The sequence below is a fragment of the Mercenaria mercenaria genome, chromosome 15 (genome assembly GCF_021730395.1).
Source record: "Mercenaria mercenaria strain notata chromosome 15, MADL_Memer_1, whole genome shotgun sequence".
Taxonomy (NCBI): domain Eukaryota; kingdom Metazoa; phylum Mollusca; class Bivalvia; order Venerida; family Veneridae; genus Mercenaria; species Mercenaria mercenaria.
In genome coordinates, this window is record NC_069375.1 from 48,050,574 (window position 1) to 48,069,687 (window position 19,114).

Consider the following 19,114-nt stretch of genomic DNA (forward strand, 5'->3'; position numbering starts at 1 on the left):
ATCCAGTTAATTTCGTGAACACCCCAGGTTCACACAAGCTATTTTCATTAGGCCTTGTGACCGTCTGATGTTTTTCCGATGTTTTTCAGTTTATATTGTTAAATAATAGTCATAGATTTACAATTAATATAAAAATGGAAACCTTTAAACAATTTAAGTGCATTGGATGGTAGACGTAGACCCTGTCTACTTTCTACCTGTATTTTACTTTTATAATATATTTTATTTTTTTACAAAATACAGTATTCTTTTAACACACAATGTTTCGCGCCACTTTTTATACATTTCAATTACTGCCTTAAGATTTCATTTTGGTTATCACCGACCATTGAGACGATGGAGTTCATTCAACGTATAAATATACAAAAGCATGCGGTACTAGGGTGCGTGAACAGAGTCAGATTTACAACTTGCAGCAGAATTTCTTCTGGATGCAGAGGCATATTTCCGAGGTAATATATAGTTTGAGCATTTTATTTAATGTCATCTTTTAAATTTGTAACTTTTAAAAAGCAATTTGTAGCGGATATAGCTTTTTAGCTTGACTATCATGATCCGGTTCCTCCGCTTCAGCAATATTATATATACTAATGATATAAAGTTATGAAGGGCAGTGCGAGTGGAAAAGATCAAGAAGTTTGAGTAAAATGACTGATCAATTTCATGAAATAGTTTTACACTCCCCGGATTTCGCTGCGCCCTCTAACGAAGTGTGTTTTTAATCTAAATACCTCTCACGAACAAACTCAATGAAACCGAGCTAGTCTGCTAATTAATTATTAATTGCAATTTCGATTGGATCACTTCTTGTTGAAGTGTGTTACAGCCTACATTTCGTTACCTCTCACGCGCAGACTGAGTGAAACTGCGTCTGCTAATTAATTGCAATTTCGTTTGGATCACGTACTCCTTTGTGAAGTGCGCGTTGTACATTTCGTAACCTCTCACGCGCAGACTCAGTGAAAGTGAAATTGAGTCTGCTAATTAATTGCAATTTCGGTAATGAAGACCGTTATAAAATCTACATTTCATTACCTCTCACGAACAGACTCAGTGAAACCGAGTCTGCTAATTAATTGCAAGTTCGGTAATGAAGATTATTATATATTTCATTACCTCTGATGAAATCGAGTCTGCTAATTGATTGCAATTTCGGTAATGAAGTTTGTTATACAGTTCATTACATCTCAGGAACAGACTCAATGAAACCGAGTCTGCTAATTACAGGTTGCGTCTTCAGATAATCATATACCAGTATATCGATTTTTACTGATTCTATATTATGTTTATTCATTAATTTGCTTGTCCATTTCTAACTTATTATTAATTTGTTACTTGTTTATCATGCACATTACTGTAAGCCGCACCCGGCTGCTTGCAAATCCGCATTCTCCCGTGTTCCGTCGGGGGTTATTTGGTACTTCGGCTAAGCCTCGTTTTGAATTCTCGAAGCAAACCAAGATGGCGGCCGCCTGTGAGGGGAGGAAGTAGAAAATTGTGTACTAATTACATTGAATTATAACGCTTATTGTTTCAAAATAGACCCAGTACTTCTATCAGAAATGAAAATGGTATTTTCATGAAATGATTGAAAGAGATCATTGCAAAGAAAAGGCATATATAGGGCCAAGATAACATGGGGGCCCAACAAGCAAAAGAAACAAAATCGGGGAAACGAGAAAGGAAAACAAAGGATAATCGGCAGATTATACAAAACTTTGCTCAGGACTCAAATGGTACGTTCTGTGTAGATATTGATTTTTCATTCATTTTTTAGCTTTGCAATCCTACAGTACTTGTCAAAGTGCAAGAAAAACAAAATCTGTGAAGAATTATGACTCATCACTGAACTAAAACAAATTTCAGTTGACAATCCTGTACGTAATGTTTTCCAGGGAATGAAAGTCTGTCAAATTAATGTTTTTAACAAGTAATGCTTTTGTGTCTGTGTCACAGTGTAGTACTTTTTAATTACTGTAAAGTAAATATGTAGAAGTTACAATTTTTTATTATAAACTGGTCAGTGACTGTGTTGTTTTTATATGCCTGTTTCTCGTCAATTCGAGCTTTCTCATCGATTTGAGCCCTTGTGTTTTAGTAAAATTCATGCTCATGTAGCATGTTCTGCCATCAGAAACTTTTGTCATTTACATTTTATAATGCCTTGGAAAATATTAGTCATAAAACCACTGAAAAATTGATGAAATACCTATTTTAAATTTTTGCATCTAAAATTACTTATTTCAAAAGGAAATTACATAGTGGGTAATATTGTGAGCCCAAATTTCAAATTTAAAGCACCCGAGCATATTTCGACTGTTGTAACGAGTGAACAAGAAGTCAAACTTGATAGAAATTTGCTTTATGGAAATAGAATATGCAAACATAAACATTTAATGACCTTCCAAACAGAGGGCTCGAATCGATGAGAAAGTTTTTAAATGATGTGGAGTTTCACCTCCTTCAGTCTCATGCAAAAAAGTACATATAAAAGATGATAACATTGTAATTCTTATTGCCCATTGTTAAATGCAAATATTTTTGCAACAAAAAACAAAAATTATTTAATTGAACAGGTTTACAAAAATTTGCACACCTCTAAAAGATTTAAGAGGCTCGAATCAAGGAGAAAGCAGCATATAAATGTAAACTTGTGTGTAGGGGGTTTGGTAGGGATTTGTAGACAACACTTACTATGAGCTGCCTGAAGGCCCGATATTGATATACCAGTCTTGTTACAGAATTACAGATACGATAATTACAGGGAGAATGCTGAGAGCTTTGTGCAGAGGTGCTGTTTTGAGGCCATATCTAAAAAACTTAAAAAGTAAAACAAATTAAAATTTTACGAGAACAAACAAATGCAAAAAAAAAATCTAAAAGTCATAATATTATCAAAAATCATGAGCTGCCTATCTGCTTAGAAAACCTAGTCGTGCACAGTAATGTTTGTCCTTTATACAAAGTAACTTAAATTGTTCTTTCAAATATTAAAGTTATGTGATGTCTTTGACTCTAGCAGGGTTATCCCTTGGCAATTTTGAGACGGTCGTCATAACCCCTTCATGTTTGGCTTCAGTGTTCGAAATTCACGGTAGTCCGACAGCCCGTGGCTACCAAATTTCAGCTCGGGCTACCGATTTTCCACAGGTACAAGCCCGACTGGGCTACCGAATTTTCCTCATTCGTTTAAAAAAACATGCAAGTTAAACGACTACTGCATCATGATTTTCCAGACTGAGAAACGCTTATGGAATTATTGGTTTTTGCACTCATACGTGTTGACAATCACACACAGTGTCAAAGACGTAACCGCAGCGCTAATTGGCTGAATACAAACACCTCTAGCGTAATGGATAATTTGATTAGCTTTCACACTTCTCGCGAAAATCTCACAAGTACCTGCAGTAGGCGGAGCTTAAATTATGCTATCAGCGTGTGTGTAAATGTGTATTCAGCACTCGGTATTACATCTTACAAATTGTCAACAGTCCGAGTTGCAGTAATTGGCGAGTGCGGATCCTAAAAAATCGGGCATAACAGTTTAGATTTCGTTTTGGCAAGGAGTGTCATGTCCGATGCTTTTGGACTCTGACGATGCTGATCTGGACTGGAGTATTTCGAGTTAAAATGTTTCAAAAACATGGCAAACATGTACTGTAATCCCTGTATGTCTTTTTTATTACTTCAAACATGCATAGAGATGTCTGTAAAACAAAATGTTATATGGTGCAAAAATTATGTATTTTAAGGCGTTAAAGTTCGGGCTAGTGAAATTGGTGTCGGGCTTGGAAATTTTTTAATCTGGTAGCCCGAACGGACTATTGGATTCAAATCTGAATTTCGTACACTGTGGCTTTGTTTGGAAATTTTCAATTTTAGCTGGTCATTGTTTTTACTTATTGTAGTTAACTGATTAGAAAGGAGGGAAGAGAATTTAAAATATATAAACAGACCCTAGTGTTATTTCTAGAGCTCAAAAAGGGCAGGGTGCTGCCAAAAAGGGGCAGGGTGCTGTCCGAAAGGGGCAGGGTGCCCTTTTAGATGTGAAAGTTACCATAGCAGTAGTTGCATTTCTAGATGTTTATAGTTAATACATGTATGTATTCCATTTATCTTTATTGCACACTTAAAAGAAATGTCACAGAATAAAGTGCTAAATCTTCCCAAAACTAGTAACAAAGTTTACAAAGGCTTTTTACTTACTTTATAGTTTAGGTTAAACCATTCAAGCCTTTCTCTTAAAAATGTCACCAAGAATGTCAACTTATTCATATGAATGTGAAATAGTGGATGGCCTTAATATAAGCTTAATCTTGAAACCAAGATCATGTTGTAAACAACATAGTTAAAGGCCTGTTTCAGGTCACATTGTGAACTGATAATTATCAAAAGTCCTAATGTATTTATCAGGTCTTTCATCAATATTTCATTAACAGAAAAGTGCTATTACAGTAAGGTTAAAGTTTACTAAATCGCATATCCAAAATATACTATCCGGATACTGGTACACTTTCGGAATGTTGTCTGAAAGTAGTTTTTACTCAGTTTAAATGACCCACTTGGGTAAACCAGAGATAGTTCCACATATTTTGATGTTTCTCATCAATTAAAATACACGGACTGTCAGCTTTTTTGAAGGAAATATGGAAAAATTGCATACGACATCGGGAGTAATAAGACTCGTGAACGGACATTCTAAACTTTCTTTTACTTTCGATAATCATTAGAATGTGTGCATTTTCTAGTTTAAATTACAGTAGAATCAAACTGCATTGATATATACTTGATATACTAAACGACGGTCTAATTTAAATTTTGCCCAAAGAAATCTAGGGCACTTTTCACGTGCTCGGTAATCAGCTGGCAGCTTACGCACGCTTTTTTGACATTTCACATGATCCATACTCTTTATCAATTTGTTTTAACACTTCATTGATTCTCATTACCTGTGTGCACTCGCCGTGACGTAATTTGCTGATCAAAAAATCGTCGAGGCATGTCAACAGGGAATTTGGCGGGATTTAGCATAAGATCAAAGGCAACAGGGCACATTTTACGGGCAGCGTGGCGGCAGTAAAAAAGGGCAGGGCGGGGCGCCCCGCTGCGTCGCTCTAGAAATAACACTAGACCCTGAGTGGCCTGACACTTGCTGTTTATATGCTAACACAATACTTCCCACACAAGGCCAGCCTAAATTTCAAACATGAACCCTGGTTATATATAACCTTTTTGTGTCGGTTCACCATAAAATAGAGGTGCGCGGTATTACCGGTATACCAGTAACCGTGGTACCATCTTCCCGTGGTATCATACCGCGGTACCATCAGGGAATACCGGTATTTTATCAACATTATCCCTATTTCTGTTTATTTTTAATTTACATTGTCTATGTAGCCTTCCGTAACAGCAATTGACACCATGCATGATTTTCCGATTTATATCCCATGCTACTATTAGTAGTTTACAAAAATAACCACCCAATGGTGCAATTGAACATGTATGATCCACCGGGTGATCCCCAATCAAAACCTTCAAAAACCTCCAGATTATTCCGTATAGATGGATGACGTCATGGGCGCACTTGTTTTTACTTTGAGTCTGGTAAATTCGGCGAGTCCCGACTTCTTGTTTAAATGATAATAGTTTAAAATATCCCGATATGTATTTGCGTGTATTAAAAAAGAAATAAACAGTATGGAAAATGTTGAGTCGAAATTTATTATTTTTTTGTTTGAAAACGATTTGATGAAGCCTTCATACTATTTGTAAACGTTACTGGTTTATTAAACGGGTGCACGAATCGAACTTTAAACAAGCGCGACCTAACTTAAAGGGTCATTAATCTAACTAGTCATTTGTCAAGTTAATATTCCAGTGTATTTTTTCTTTAATTCTAGTCAAGTAACTAGTCTTCGTTGTTGCTCATAATAAATTAAATATTTCTGAGAGTTTTTCAATATTTTTATGACCACTACCATAGCTGTAAGTCTTAAGATAAATATGGTGGTATACCGCGGTAATTAGGAAAAAACCATCATGGTATACCGCGGTATTTTTTTCAAGGCGGTACCCAGCCCTACCATAAAACCCAACTCATTCATTCATTCAAACATGAACCTCATGGTTTTTCGTAGAGTTTGTATTATTAATAGTTGAGCACATTGTCATAAGAAAGAGCTCTCTTTTTCTGCATTAATATTAATCTGAGGTGTCATTTGCAGACTTCTATTCAACAAAAATGTGTCATAGTGAGTCCTCATTCAGGTTATTCAGGACAGACATTTCCTGCATACTTGGTTTCTACGTCTAGAATGCTCACTTCACACCTTGAAATTTCAGGCAAAAGGTCTGTAAAGACCACTTAAATGTCAAATATATCGTCAATCATGGGTGTGGAATTCCAGTGTCTGACTTTGGACTTTTTAATGGTGGACAAGCATACATTTTCAGGTTCAATTTTATTGAATGTTCCCCAGCCTCGAGGACACGACTTCAGTCTTGTATATAGGCAAAAGTGTTGATAGCTTATTTTTTGTCACCATTGCAGTAATACACTGTAGTAGTATGATTGTTTTTGTTACTAAGTGTAGAACATTGTCCTAAATAGCTATTTCATGCAGCTTTTATATGTTAAAAATCAGGACTAGTGAATTTTGACTGCGGGCAAGTGGATTCCTGTATTGGCAGTAACAAAAAGAAACTACATTGCTGTACAATACTGAAATGGAAGACTGTGATAAAATGAGCCGTGACATGGGAAAACCAACATAGTGGGTTTGCAACCAGCATAGTAGGTTTGCGACCAGCATGGATCCAGACCAGCCTGCGCATCCGCGCAGTCTGGTCAGGATCCATGCTGTTCGCTTTTAAAGCCTATTGGAACTGGAGAAACTGTTAGCCAACAGCACGGATCCTGACCAGACTGCGCAGATGCGCAGGCTGGTCAGGATCCATGCTGGTCACAAACCCACTATGTTGGTTTTCTCATGACACGGCTCAAAAGAAGTTTCATTTTGAAGATTCTCAAGTTCCTCTCCTTGTACTTAGGACTTTGTTCCATCTGTAGAAGAACACAGCCATCTCAGTGTAGTATTGTATTGAGGAGGTCTTCATGTTTACACAGTGTCTTTTTCCTCCCTTGAAGTCAAAGGATTTTTATGAATAACATGACATATATATTTACCAAAGAGATATACTGGTATGGAACTTGCAACTCTCATGCATGTAATTCTAAGGTCAAGGACATACTTACAGGCCTTAATGAAAAACAGCTTATATAATATAATTATACAGGTTGTTCCATGTGTCTTGAAGCTACGGACTGCAATTTGGAACTTTGTTTACCGTCAGTAGTTGAGAAAGTATGGGAAAAGCGTAACAACTCTTTCATGCAATTTGTGAGAATTGTGACCCTTTTTGTACTTAGAAATCTGGTATTTCTTATGCTGATTAAATGGGTCTTTTGTTGCCATACTTTTGATTTTTGTTCCTGTCTGACTTCTGACTTCCTTATTACCTTTGACTCATTGTGTCAGCAGCCAAAATTCCAACAATGAATTAGTCCACAATTTTTGGGAAAATTATGTGTGTTTCCGATTTCTGTTCGCCAAGTTACCTTGTGCAAAATCAGGTGAGACCCGAGAGTAGGAGCCAGTCAGATGGCGAAAAATTGTGCTAAATTTAGACACAGGTGTGTGCTTTTTTCCCAAACTGCAGCTATTGAGAGGCCCTCAATGAGTAAAACACCAGTTTCATACATTAAATTATTTTTGTCACTGCCATAAACTTGAAGCAACACACTCTCAAAACGATTTTTCTATTTCCTCATTTTGTACCTGAAATTGTCTCCTTGTCTGCGGACAAACAGAATGAAAAGAAACGTACTTGTCCGCCGGCAAAAAGTCCCAAGTCGGTCAGGTCAAACAATCATATGAATTCCACATCCCTGCTCTGTCTTGCATTTTGCCATGATTATGTCTGTCTGTCTCTTATTAGACAATGGTCAGTAACTGCAGGCTGTGCTGAAATAACTGATTTATTTTAAGAAATCTTTTGATGTTGATTGTTTGTTTTAATTGTCCCCTGACATCCTTTCCTGCTGTTAACTATCCCCTTCCTCTTCATCATTATCATCATAAGGAAACTGTGTTGCAACAGTAGCTGGAGCTTTCTTTTTCATTCAAACTTAAAATAGTTGTTTCACATCAGCAATCAGTGCCTTGATCTGCTAGGTAAGGTACATGTACTCAACCAGGTCGCAGGAAGACGCCATGCTGGGTTCAGATAACACCAGCGCTGTTTCTTCTGGAAGCAAGTAATCTTTAAATTTTCTTCATGACGACATTAAAATAAACTAGACATGTAAGAAAAATATATGTCTCCCAACACTTGACACACAGATATTGTTAAATGCTACAAATTAAGGGCCGTATCTTAAGGGAAAATCTGTAAACGGTACTAAACCATAAGATTTCAACAATGTACACAACCATGCTTGGTACATGCAGTGATCATTCCTGTGAGGTTTGGTGGAATTCTAACAAGTGGTAGAGAAGTAGAACAGACATCACAGAATTTGACAAATCAGGGGTCATAACTCGACTTAAAATCATTAAACCAGAACGTGCTGATGATGTGCACATCTAAGCTTCACACTAACCGCTACGGTGAGGTTTGGTGAAATGCAGCCCATTTGTATACAGCAAGTACAGTCGACATTGTATTAAGAGACCACCAAAGGGACTGCTAAGAAGTGGTCTCTTAATGGAATGGTCTCTTAATGAATTTCAGTCAGATGAAAAGAAAAGTTATTTTCTACTGTTAATGTAACTGTTTTTATTATGAACATATATGTTTGGTTTAAAAATCTGTTTTAACATCGTGAACACTTTCCCAAGTCTACAAACCGTGAACATTATGGCAAGATTGTTTGTCAGTTCGACTGATACAAAGGTTAATTGTATTCAGTTACGTGCAAAACGTACTCGCTAATTACACAGATGAAGAATTTGGTACCCGGTCGCTTAATAGATACTTTTGTCGAATATTTTACCTGTCGGGACTACATTAATGTGGTCGCTAGTCGTTAAATAAAAAAGTCGTTTAATGGAATGAATTCATGTACTGAAAACCTTTTGGAGGGATTTTGACCGGTCGTTTAATACAAAAATCGCTTAATAGAGGTGGTCGCAAGTACGATGTCGACTGTAGTAATATCACTGTAAAATGTAACAGATCAAGGGCCATAACTCTGCTAAAAATCACTGAACTGGAACTTGTTGATGATATGCTCAGTTAAGCCTGGCATCATTCTTTCCTGTAAAGTTTGGTGGAAATCTGTGTAATTGTGCAAGAGAAGAAGCCAAAATGTAAAAATTTATTAATCAAGGGCTATAATTCCACTGAAAATCACTGAACTTGAACATGTAAACAATATGCAGAATTAGACTGACAGGCTGACAGACAGGACAGCACTAAATCAATATGGCTTTCTCCATTGTGGGAGGTATAATATATTACTTCATTATTCAATCTATATTTGTAGCCATTTCCATTGGTCTAAACATAGTCATAGATGGATGATAAATTATGGTATTGGCTGGTAAGCAGTAGGAAAACACATAGGTACTGACTTGTTAATCTACATCTACCAAAATCTTCAAACGTTTTAATTGTTCAAGTTAATTCAAAAAGGCCTTGGAGATGTTGAATTGAATAGTTAAACAATTGTTGCCTTTCTGTTTCCATCAGTATGAATATTTATTGACCTGGAAAAGTGATATCAACCTGGGGCTATGCATTCTGTACACTCTTAGTTGACATCACTTTTCCAAGGTCGATAAATGATCATGGCCACCTCTCTAAAAAGGAATCATTGTATAAGATTAATTTAAAGTACATCCAAACAAGCCCGCCTGCTAAGCTCAATAGGGAGAATGCGGATCTTTAAATTGCGGGGTCGTGAGTTTGATTCCTGGATGGGGCCAATGTTCTATGTGTCAATTTGATAAAAGACATTGTATCTGATATCATTCGTCCTCCACCTTTTATTCAAGTGAGGCAGTTGGCAGATACTTGTGGAGAACAGGTTTGTACTGGTACAGAATTCAGGAACGCTGGTTAGGTTAACTGCCAGTGCCTGCCATAAATAACTGAAATACTGTTGAAAAAAACCGCGTTAATCCCAAAACAAACTAACACCCAAACAAGTAACAAAAAAAGAAGTGAACGTTGAAAAATTTTGAAATTGTCAAGAATATTTACTGAAATTACTAAGTCCCTTTTTTGACCTAACACATGTGTTAAGCTAAAATTGTCATTTGGTCTGTTTGCCAGTTTCCATATTCTCAGGTCTCTTTCACTAGCATTTCAAGGTCAAGTTTTTTTTCTAAACAATTAAATTGTAAACAGAAGTGAAACCATATTTTTGGAAACAGTATGCCTTTTGTTAAAAAATTGTCTCCTTTTTGAGTGATTGTTTTATTTTTTATTTGCATTTTTCAGATGTATTTCCATTTCATTAAGTGAACAGCTAAAGTAATTGAGCCGCACCATGGGAAAACCAACATAGTGCATTGGCGACCAGCATGGATCCATACCATCCTGTGCATCTGCGCAGTCTGGTCAGGATTCATGCTGTTCGCTAACAGTTTCTCTAATTGCAATAGGCTTTGAAAGCGAACAGCATGGATCCCGACCAGACTGCGCAGATGTACAGGCTGGTCTGGATTCATGCTGGTCACAAATGCACTATGTTGGTTTTCTCATGGCGTGGCTCATTATTGTATTAATCATGCCCTGAGGCTGAACTTGTTTGTTGCATGATTTTTTTGCAGGTGCCTTGCAATATTCTCATTCTCTTCTCTTCCATAGGAAATATGCCTCTGGGAAATGTTTTATTTATGGGAATATCTCTGAAATAGCTAATTTTAATTTCGTTTATTTATGGTATTTTTGGACTTCATTTCCTGCAATATTAACATGGTGCATCATCTTTTTTTGACAAATGCTTAAAGCAGTTATACCAGTATGTCATATTTTGTTAGCAACCATTTTGAATATGTATAAAGTATATCAAGATCAATAATTTAAAAGTTAAGGAGGCCCTGATATTGTATATTAACACATAAATCGTAAGTTAAAAAGACCCATCCTTTGGTCTGCTCCCTGAAATGGCAGTTCAAGTATCGTATGTGAAGATGCAGCTGGAATCCCAGCCGGGCTTGAGCCCAAGACCTCTGGGTTGAGCATCCAGCTCATTAACCAGTAAATACTAGATCCTCACCCCCATGAGTTATAGGTGGGTTACCCGCAACAAAATATTTTTGAGCTTTATAGCAAATTTTGACAAAATCTCTATAATGCAAGACTTATTGTGTAACAAAGTTTAACAAGGGAGAACAGAAATTGTGTCACTTTGTTCACTAATAGATTTTACAGGTACCATCGGAACTTGTATCTAGATGTGTGGTTTAAAGTGGGGAGAAATGAGCCACGCCATGAGAAAACCAACATAGTGGCTTTGCGACCAGCATGGATCCAGACCAGCCTGCGCATCCGCACATTATGGTCTGGATGCATGCTGTTCGCTTTCAAAGCCTATTGCAATTAGAGAAACTGTTAGCGAACAGCATGGATCCTGACCAGACTGCGCAGATGCGCAGGCTGGTCTGGATCCATGCTGGTCGCAAAGCCACTATGTTGGTTTTCTCATGGTGCGGCTCAAATCATTTTGGCAGAAGGAAGAAACATTATGAGGCAGTAAAGATGTACTTGAGTAACACACTTCACATTCATAGTATGTGAAATTACCTTAGCAAAGGCTCAATTGAATACTCTCCATTTCATTAGAGGTATTCCATATGATGAGCGTTTAAAGACAGTATGATGGTTAATGTGTCTTTAGATATCTCCTTTATTTACTGTTAAAATACCTGGGAAATGCATTTGTTTGAGAGAAACAACATTCTTTTTTGAGAATTTTTTGCTGGTTTTGTTAACATCATTCATCATTTTGAAATACTAATTTGATCTACACCAAATCCTAGAAGAGTCCATGGTTGACATTATACTAAAAAGATGTAGTTCTGGAGGTAGGGTGATAGTATTGCAAACTAGTATCTTTTACATTAACTCAAAATCAATAGAAAAGTGAGGGCACACCTTGTTATTACATATTATTGAAGAAGTTTTGAGGCTGTGCTGTGCTGCAACACGTTAAAAAAACAAACAAAGAAATTGATAAACGCCTTAAAATTTGAATGTAGCTAATTTTTTCAAATGTGCTGCAAAATATTATGTTTCTTACGACAGCTCAGTAATTTGCAGTATTTTAAGTGAAAATTTTGATTTGGGTATTTAGTGTAAAAACTACTCTCATTGACAAAGTAAGGCACTATCTGAATGGAATCATTTCCTTCATTCAGAAAGGTTGACACAAAGACGGTCACTGCACAATAAAATTATTCTTCCAAATAAGTCGCTCTGAAGTAAAGTGTCTCTCTATTCATCACAATTGAAATGTTCATTAAAAAAGAAAACAGCCGTCTTTATGACTTGCTTGTTCTGTAGCGGTTTGAAAGGCAAATGTTTACATTTGGCGATAGAACAGTCATCTCTCTGTCATAAATGATTAAGATTAGGCGTTAAAAGCAGAGATTTTTTTCATGGGTGAGCGTCTTTTTGGTCATCGTTTGTTTTGCTGCGATAGATAATGTCGATGGAGACATCCTCAAATTTCAAACCGTCTTTTTGGAAAGTTTGAGTGTCGGATGACACCTGCAGTGTGTTGATTTTTAGATCTTAATCTGTCGATAATGTATTGAACAATATTTTTGTGAAGTAGTCGCCAGTCTGTTAACATGTATATTGTGATCGACGTTGTTTGTTAAAGATTATTGAAACTTTAACTAAAACCATTTTTCCACACTCGTTATTTGTGATTATGTAATAAGTGTTTAATAAGAGGGTTGGAGAGTAATAACAAGATGCATTTGTTTAATGAAATATTCAATGGCGATAGGGTGGTTGACAGCACTTTTATAATAGAGTTAATGTATTGAGAAAAATAATGTGATTAACTTATGGTCTACCGCTGGCTTCTCACTGGATTTACAATGAAATAGTGACAATTTTAACGACTTCTCGATGCTTGAATTGGTTATAATAAGTTTTTGTGAAAATAATTAATCATTAATGCACATAGCACTTTAACCACATGTTAAGTGATTCTTTAATTGGCATAGTGAAATGGATACTTAAACTAGAATGGTTGTATTCTCAGGTAATAGTATTTTGTGGTTTTCATTTTAAAAGCTAATATTTTAATAATTATGGCCTATTTTGAGTCCATTTTTGTTATTGCAAGTTCTGCTGCACTGTTTGTTCATTTAATATGAAAATATAGCAACATTGTTGGATACAAACTTTTATTTGCTACCAAATTGTGCTTGTGCAGTGTTCAACCAGAAAAAATGCATGGCCAGATCAATAGGAGAGGCCTTAGGACTATGATCCAAGTGATGAATGCTTGATTCCCAGTGTCCCTGCAGATTTGATTAAAATAATAAATACTGTTATTAACATGTCTATAAAGTTTAAATATTGCTTTCTTGTGAAAGGTCTTATATAGAGGCACAGTTGTGCAGGTTTAGAGCATCTGGATTCTCATCTAGAGGTCACAGGTTGGAAGCCAAGTGGAAGTGGAATTTTAACATGGTTTCCGCATTATCCCTTCTAGATGTGCAAGTTTAATGACATTAAATCCATGAATCATTCATCATTAGTTAGCATTTCTCTACAATGGATGCAAAAGTATAAACTACTGCTCTTAACTCATGAAATTCATCAGATTAAACATTTTAAAACTCAACCCTTGTTTTAAACTTTAAGAATTTGACTGCATGATGATTAAAATGTTTTCAAGGTTCAAAAAACAGTATTCACTTAAAAGACATGTGTTATGTATTTGACATGTATATTGAATGTAATTCTATAAATTTAAAGGAAGTGTGGTCATGTTATGAACATTAGAATTTGAGTTTTTGTTTCTAAACTGTTTTAAAAATACCAAATCGAGAATCTGTAGCATAATATAAGAATATATGAAAACTGAAAAATGTCATACAATGTTGCTCAAATGTGATTGACCACCTTGAATTAGGACTGGGACGATTACTTGGTTAATCGGATCCGATTCGATTACCGTAGATACCCATGTATAATGAGCAGTTTTTTTACCCCCGGGACCACCCCCCGAATCGTGGGTGCGCATAATACACAGGTATAGACAATTTTCCAACTTCAAAACAAGTTTGTTACCGATGTTCGCCATTTTGGTAAAGGAAAACTACTCCCCGCGCTTACTGTCTCCGCTAAAATCTAAGATTGCCGTTACGTTCCGTAAAAGATCGGATTGTTTATTTTTCTTTCAAACAAAATTAATTTCATATAAATTTAAAAGTATTTTGACGAAAGAAATGTTTACAAATCACAAAAATTATGATACTAATTAAAGATCGAGAATTATCTTTAACCGATATCAAACTGTGAACAACATAATTGACACGAGGTGACACGTTAATTGCCGGTAATTACTGGCTTTATGATCATGACAAAAAGACTATCACACCTTTTGTTATCAGTTTGAATTGAGAAGCTCATGTCATTTTGAAAGATACCATTCCGAAATATTGAACCAGCTGCTATTTATTTATTCAAAATAGTGAATTTAAAAAGGTAAAACAACAAATATAACAATAATTTACTGGTTTTATTTCGAGAAAACAAAAATCGATAGTACCGTGAAACCGGTGCTGCTCTCCGCCGCGGAGATAAAATTTATTGCCGGTGTCGATGTAAACTCTACTTTCGTTTTCCATCCACCTCAAAATTGACCAAAAATTTTTATTTATTTTTTTTTTCCCAGGATTTTGGACTAAGATCGGGGGTGCGCATTATACACGGGTGCGCATTATACATGGGTATCTACGGTACTAGGTGAAACCGGTTTCGATTTTGCATAACAGCTAATCGCTCTCAAACAATAAGCATCACGAATTGTACTTTATCTTCTACATTTCTTTGACATGCCATACTAAATGATAGACCCGCAGTATATTTCTGCTAAAACACATCAACTTTAACATAATCAGTCTTGGATTTGCTTGTCGTGATATATCTAAAGTAAACATAATCAGTCTTGGATTTGCTTGTCGTGATATATCTAAAGTAAACATAATCAGTCTCGGATTTGCTTGTCGTGATATATCTAAAGTAAACATAATCAGTCTCGGATTTGCTTGTCGTGATATATCTAAAGAAAAAATACACCAATAATTTTATATGACTTATTAATTACCACACTGCTAGCAAATGATAAGTCCGTAAGTTTTTGATGAAGTCAGCTGCTGGAAGTACCTTGATATGGTCATCAGGAAAGAAAACGGCATTTTAAATATGGCAGCCGATTAACCGGTTCGATTTGATTTCATACAAATGATTAACCAGTTTCAAAATTTTGAAATCGTCCCAGCCCTACCTTGAATGTAGGCTAACCCTGACATTCATTTTTGTATGGATTATAAAAGGGTGCTGAGCAGAAAATCTGAAATAGTGGGAGAAGACTCAACTGGAAGCTTGAAAATTAAGGATGATAGATTTTAAATAATGTGATAGATTTAAGGTATTCATAAAACTGAAAAGATTTGACTTGAAATCATTAATATTCATGGGGGACTACTTTTTGTGTTTTTGATGGTTGATCAGTCCACAAAAATAAATCTCAACAAACTCATCTGGTTTCGTTTATATTTAACAGGTAAAATCCGCGAATTCATATCCCCATGAATTAGCCCATTTGCTAAAAGCCACAAGATTTCATGGCCATGAAATTAATCCTTATCATGCTTGACACGATTGATTCTGCCTTTGCATGCACATCCGTGCAGCATGATCAAGATCTGATCTGCACTTTTCGCCATTCAATCAGTGTCTTCTGTTTAAACATGAACCCCTTTTGATAGTTAATGACTCTGTCCAAATTGAAAGAAAAAGGAAAAGTTCATAATAGAAATTTAACAGGGTATTGGTTAACTGACGTGAAATTTCATGGCCATGAAATTAAGTAATTCTGTGGAAATAGACTATCATAATGAATTCATTTTCCTGGCCTTCATGACCAGTTATTGGTCACACCTGCTGAAGTGATGTAAGCTTGGTCAGCTAAAATTTACAAACTGGTTGGATGGGGAGCAGTCGACTGTCTGGCCCCACACAACGTTTCTCACTCATTGACCATGTTCAAGAAAATTGCTTTGACTGTTTAACCCGAGCCTGAACAATGTCATGGTATTATAACAGCCATGTAATCTTCGCCCGCAACATTCACTGGGTGTGTAATACCCACCATAGTAATTACATAGTACACTGTGTTATTATGGACCTTTTTACTGATGTTTAAGTTAAGCTAATGACTAACCCTATCGATATAGAATATCTATGTTACTAGTTTAAAAACATTTTTATGACTTTGAAGATAATATCTATCTACATACAAATTGGTAGAGGGGAGAATGTTGTATATTGTTGTGTGTATAAAAAAGGGCATTTTTATTGCTCTCGCAAAAATCGTAAAATGATATTAATAGCTGAAAGATTGGGAGTGAATATTTGGCGACTTAGTTACTGCATTAAAAATTAGGGAACCTTTCTGTGTTGCTTCCTGTTAGAGATTGGAAATGATTGCTTTCCAGACATTTGTGTACATGTGACCATTCTCTTAGATCTCTTTCCATTAGACAGAATGTGTGTAGAACAGCAGTCCAAAAAAATGGGTTTTGGTTTTGCATTACAGTGATTTAGTTTCCCTTGCATTAAGACTTGTTGGAGTCAAGATTCATACAGGGTCCTGGTTTAGCTTGATTTTATACCAAAGATGTGTCAGGGTTGTACTGTACCATTAAAAGTAGAAACATAGCTGTGGAAAATTGCCTTCCTGTGGAGTCACTGAATTTGGAGGGCTTGAAATTTTGTGGTTTTGGTTAATAGAACATTTTCATGGTGATATGAAAACTGTGAATCGTGCTTAAATTGCATGGAATTATTTTATATAAATGTTCATTGTGATTTAATTTCATTGATTGACTCAACCACAGAATACAGGAAAATTTGTTCAGTCAGTAATTTCACAGTACATGAACACAGATGCAAGTATGACAATCAACTTTAAAAAAAACTTGAAAGAACAGTATCTCATAAGTATCATATCTGTCAAATAGTAACCATGCCAATCTTTTATATTTTCAGAAGCACTGTTCCAGACAAGACCTTTGCCAGATGCCCCGGGGTCCGGTCTGGACACCCTTGGGTCAAAATGGATGTCCAAGGAGAACTTACTGGCCAACCAGGCAGAGGATGATCCCAACTTGTTTGTCGCGCTATACGAGTTTCAGTCAGGGGGAGATAACCAACTTACCATTGTAAAAGGTAATTTTAAACACTCATTTGAAATACTGGAAGAATTTATTTGCCTTATTAAAATATGAGAATATAAAATTCACAATTGTCCGTACTCCCCAGAAAACACTTGTGTACTGGACTCTTCCATTGTTATATTTTAATTTTGGTAGAAAGTTTCACCAAAGAATTTACTTAAAGAATGATTTCATTAAATTCAAACTTGTGCCATTAACCTTATCTGCTTTGTAGAAAATAGGTAAAAAAAAGAAAACTATATAACAAATGTGGTGATATTGTTAAGTGGACATCTCACCATAACAGATTTAGAAATTGTAAAGAAAAACATGAATGGTAATCCTTTAAAATGACTTGATAATGTTGAAGTATCAGTTTTTTGGTCACTGATGTGACTGAATTTCAAAGAATAATGAAAAGAAAACAAGAAGATGTAACTTATACTGAAATTGTCTCAGACTTTGATGATGTAATAATCTGCTGGGGGGGGGGGGGGGGGGGGGGGGGGGAGTGTTACAGTATGTGTAAAATGCTCGCTTAAACACATGTTTGACATTGTTTACAGTTTGTTTTCTTCTTCTAGGAATCCCTACCTTCTATCTGTATTTCATGCATTTAATGTTTATAGGACTTTTTGTGGCAGATTGCTATGTTTGATTTGATTTTCAAAGGGCGAGATATGTATATTTCGAGAAATTTGGTTCTTGCGTATCTTCAGTATTGTGGAATGTGTACTGAGAAAGCATTTTTATGAAAATTTAAGTATTCCTTACCTGTTTGTGTTTTATGTGGTCTTTGGAAGAGAATAGACCATTGTCACTGTAGAAAAAGAGGCATAATTAGTATCAGATAAATAGAAATATTTTCTTTCATTCTTAGAACATTTTTACAGCTGAATAAATTCATAATCTTACAAAGTTGCTTTGTACGAATCACTTTTTATACACTCAAAATTTGTTTATTGGAAGCAAAAAAAAAAAACCTGATATGAAGCATACTGGTTCTTTCACCTTGAGGTTTCTTAAGTGTGGTCCATTGTTTTTAGTTTTGTCAGCAGTGCTTCAAATAATCAAATCTATAGCAATGGTCAAGAGCATGTGGTCCTAAACATGTACTAACTTGTTCTCCATGAGTAGTGTCAACTTGTAGAAACTATATTTAGAGATGTCGGAGGAGTGACTAACATCTTCATGACCGTGATTTAAGGCATTTTGTCTTATAATCAACTGGGCAAGGAGAATGTACGCCTGTTCTAATTTTGGGACTTCTTAAATTGGTAGTCATTTGCTATTTACGTAAGCAACAGTGTGAGCATGCCTTAGCCCTACATTTGTGAGAGAAGCTAACTATCAGTAGCACTGGTTTGATGCAGTGTGATAAAAATGACCATTTAAAGTGAAAGTGGCACTGATTTTCATATTATCTGAGAGCACCCAGCCAGCCATCAGTTTGGTGAATAATGAGCTATACATTATTCTACAAGTGTAAGAAAATTGAGTGTTTTATAGACATACCCTGTTTCTTATTCCCAACATGTTGTAGTGATTGCAGGAATCATGACATAATAGTGTTATATTGTTGTTATTTCTTCAGACTGGCACAGCTGGTGAATTTTAGACTGGTTTTTTATTCCGTCTTT

General features: G+C 35.8%; 1 protein-coding gene across 1 annotated transcript in view; it reads left to right on the plus strand.

Moving 5' to 3' along the window:
* The first annotated feature begins 1,456 nt into the window (after positions 1 to 1,456).
* LOC123552279 (tyrosine-protein kinase ABL1-like) overlaps positions 1,457 to 19,114 on the plus strand; it is a 51,987-nt gene continuing 34,329 nt past the window's right edge. The window contains exons 1-2 of the mRNA XM_045341815.2: positions 1,457 to 1,736; positions 17,308 to 17,487. Of these exons, the coding sequence (XP_045197750.2) occupies positions 1,637 to 1,736; positions 17,308 to 17,487 (280 nt within the window). The 5' untranslated portion in view covers positions 1,457 to 1,636. The remainder of the gene's footprint in view (positions 1,737 to 17,307; positions 17,488 to 19,114) is intronic.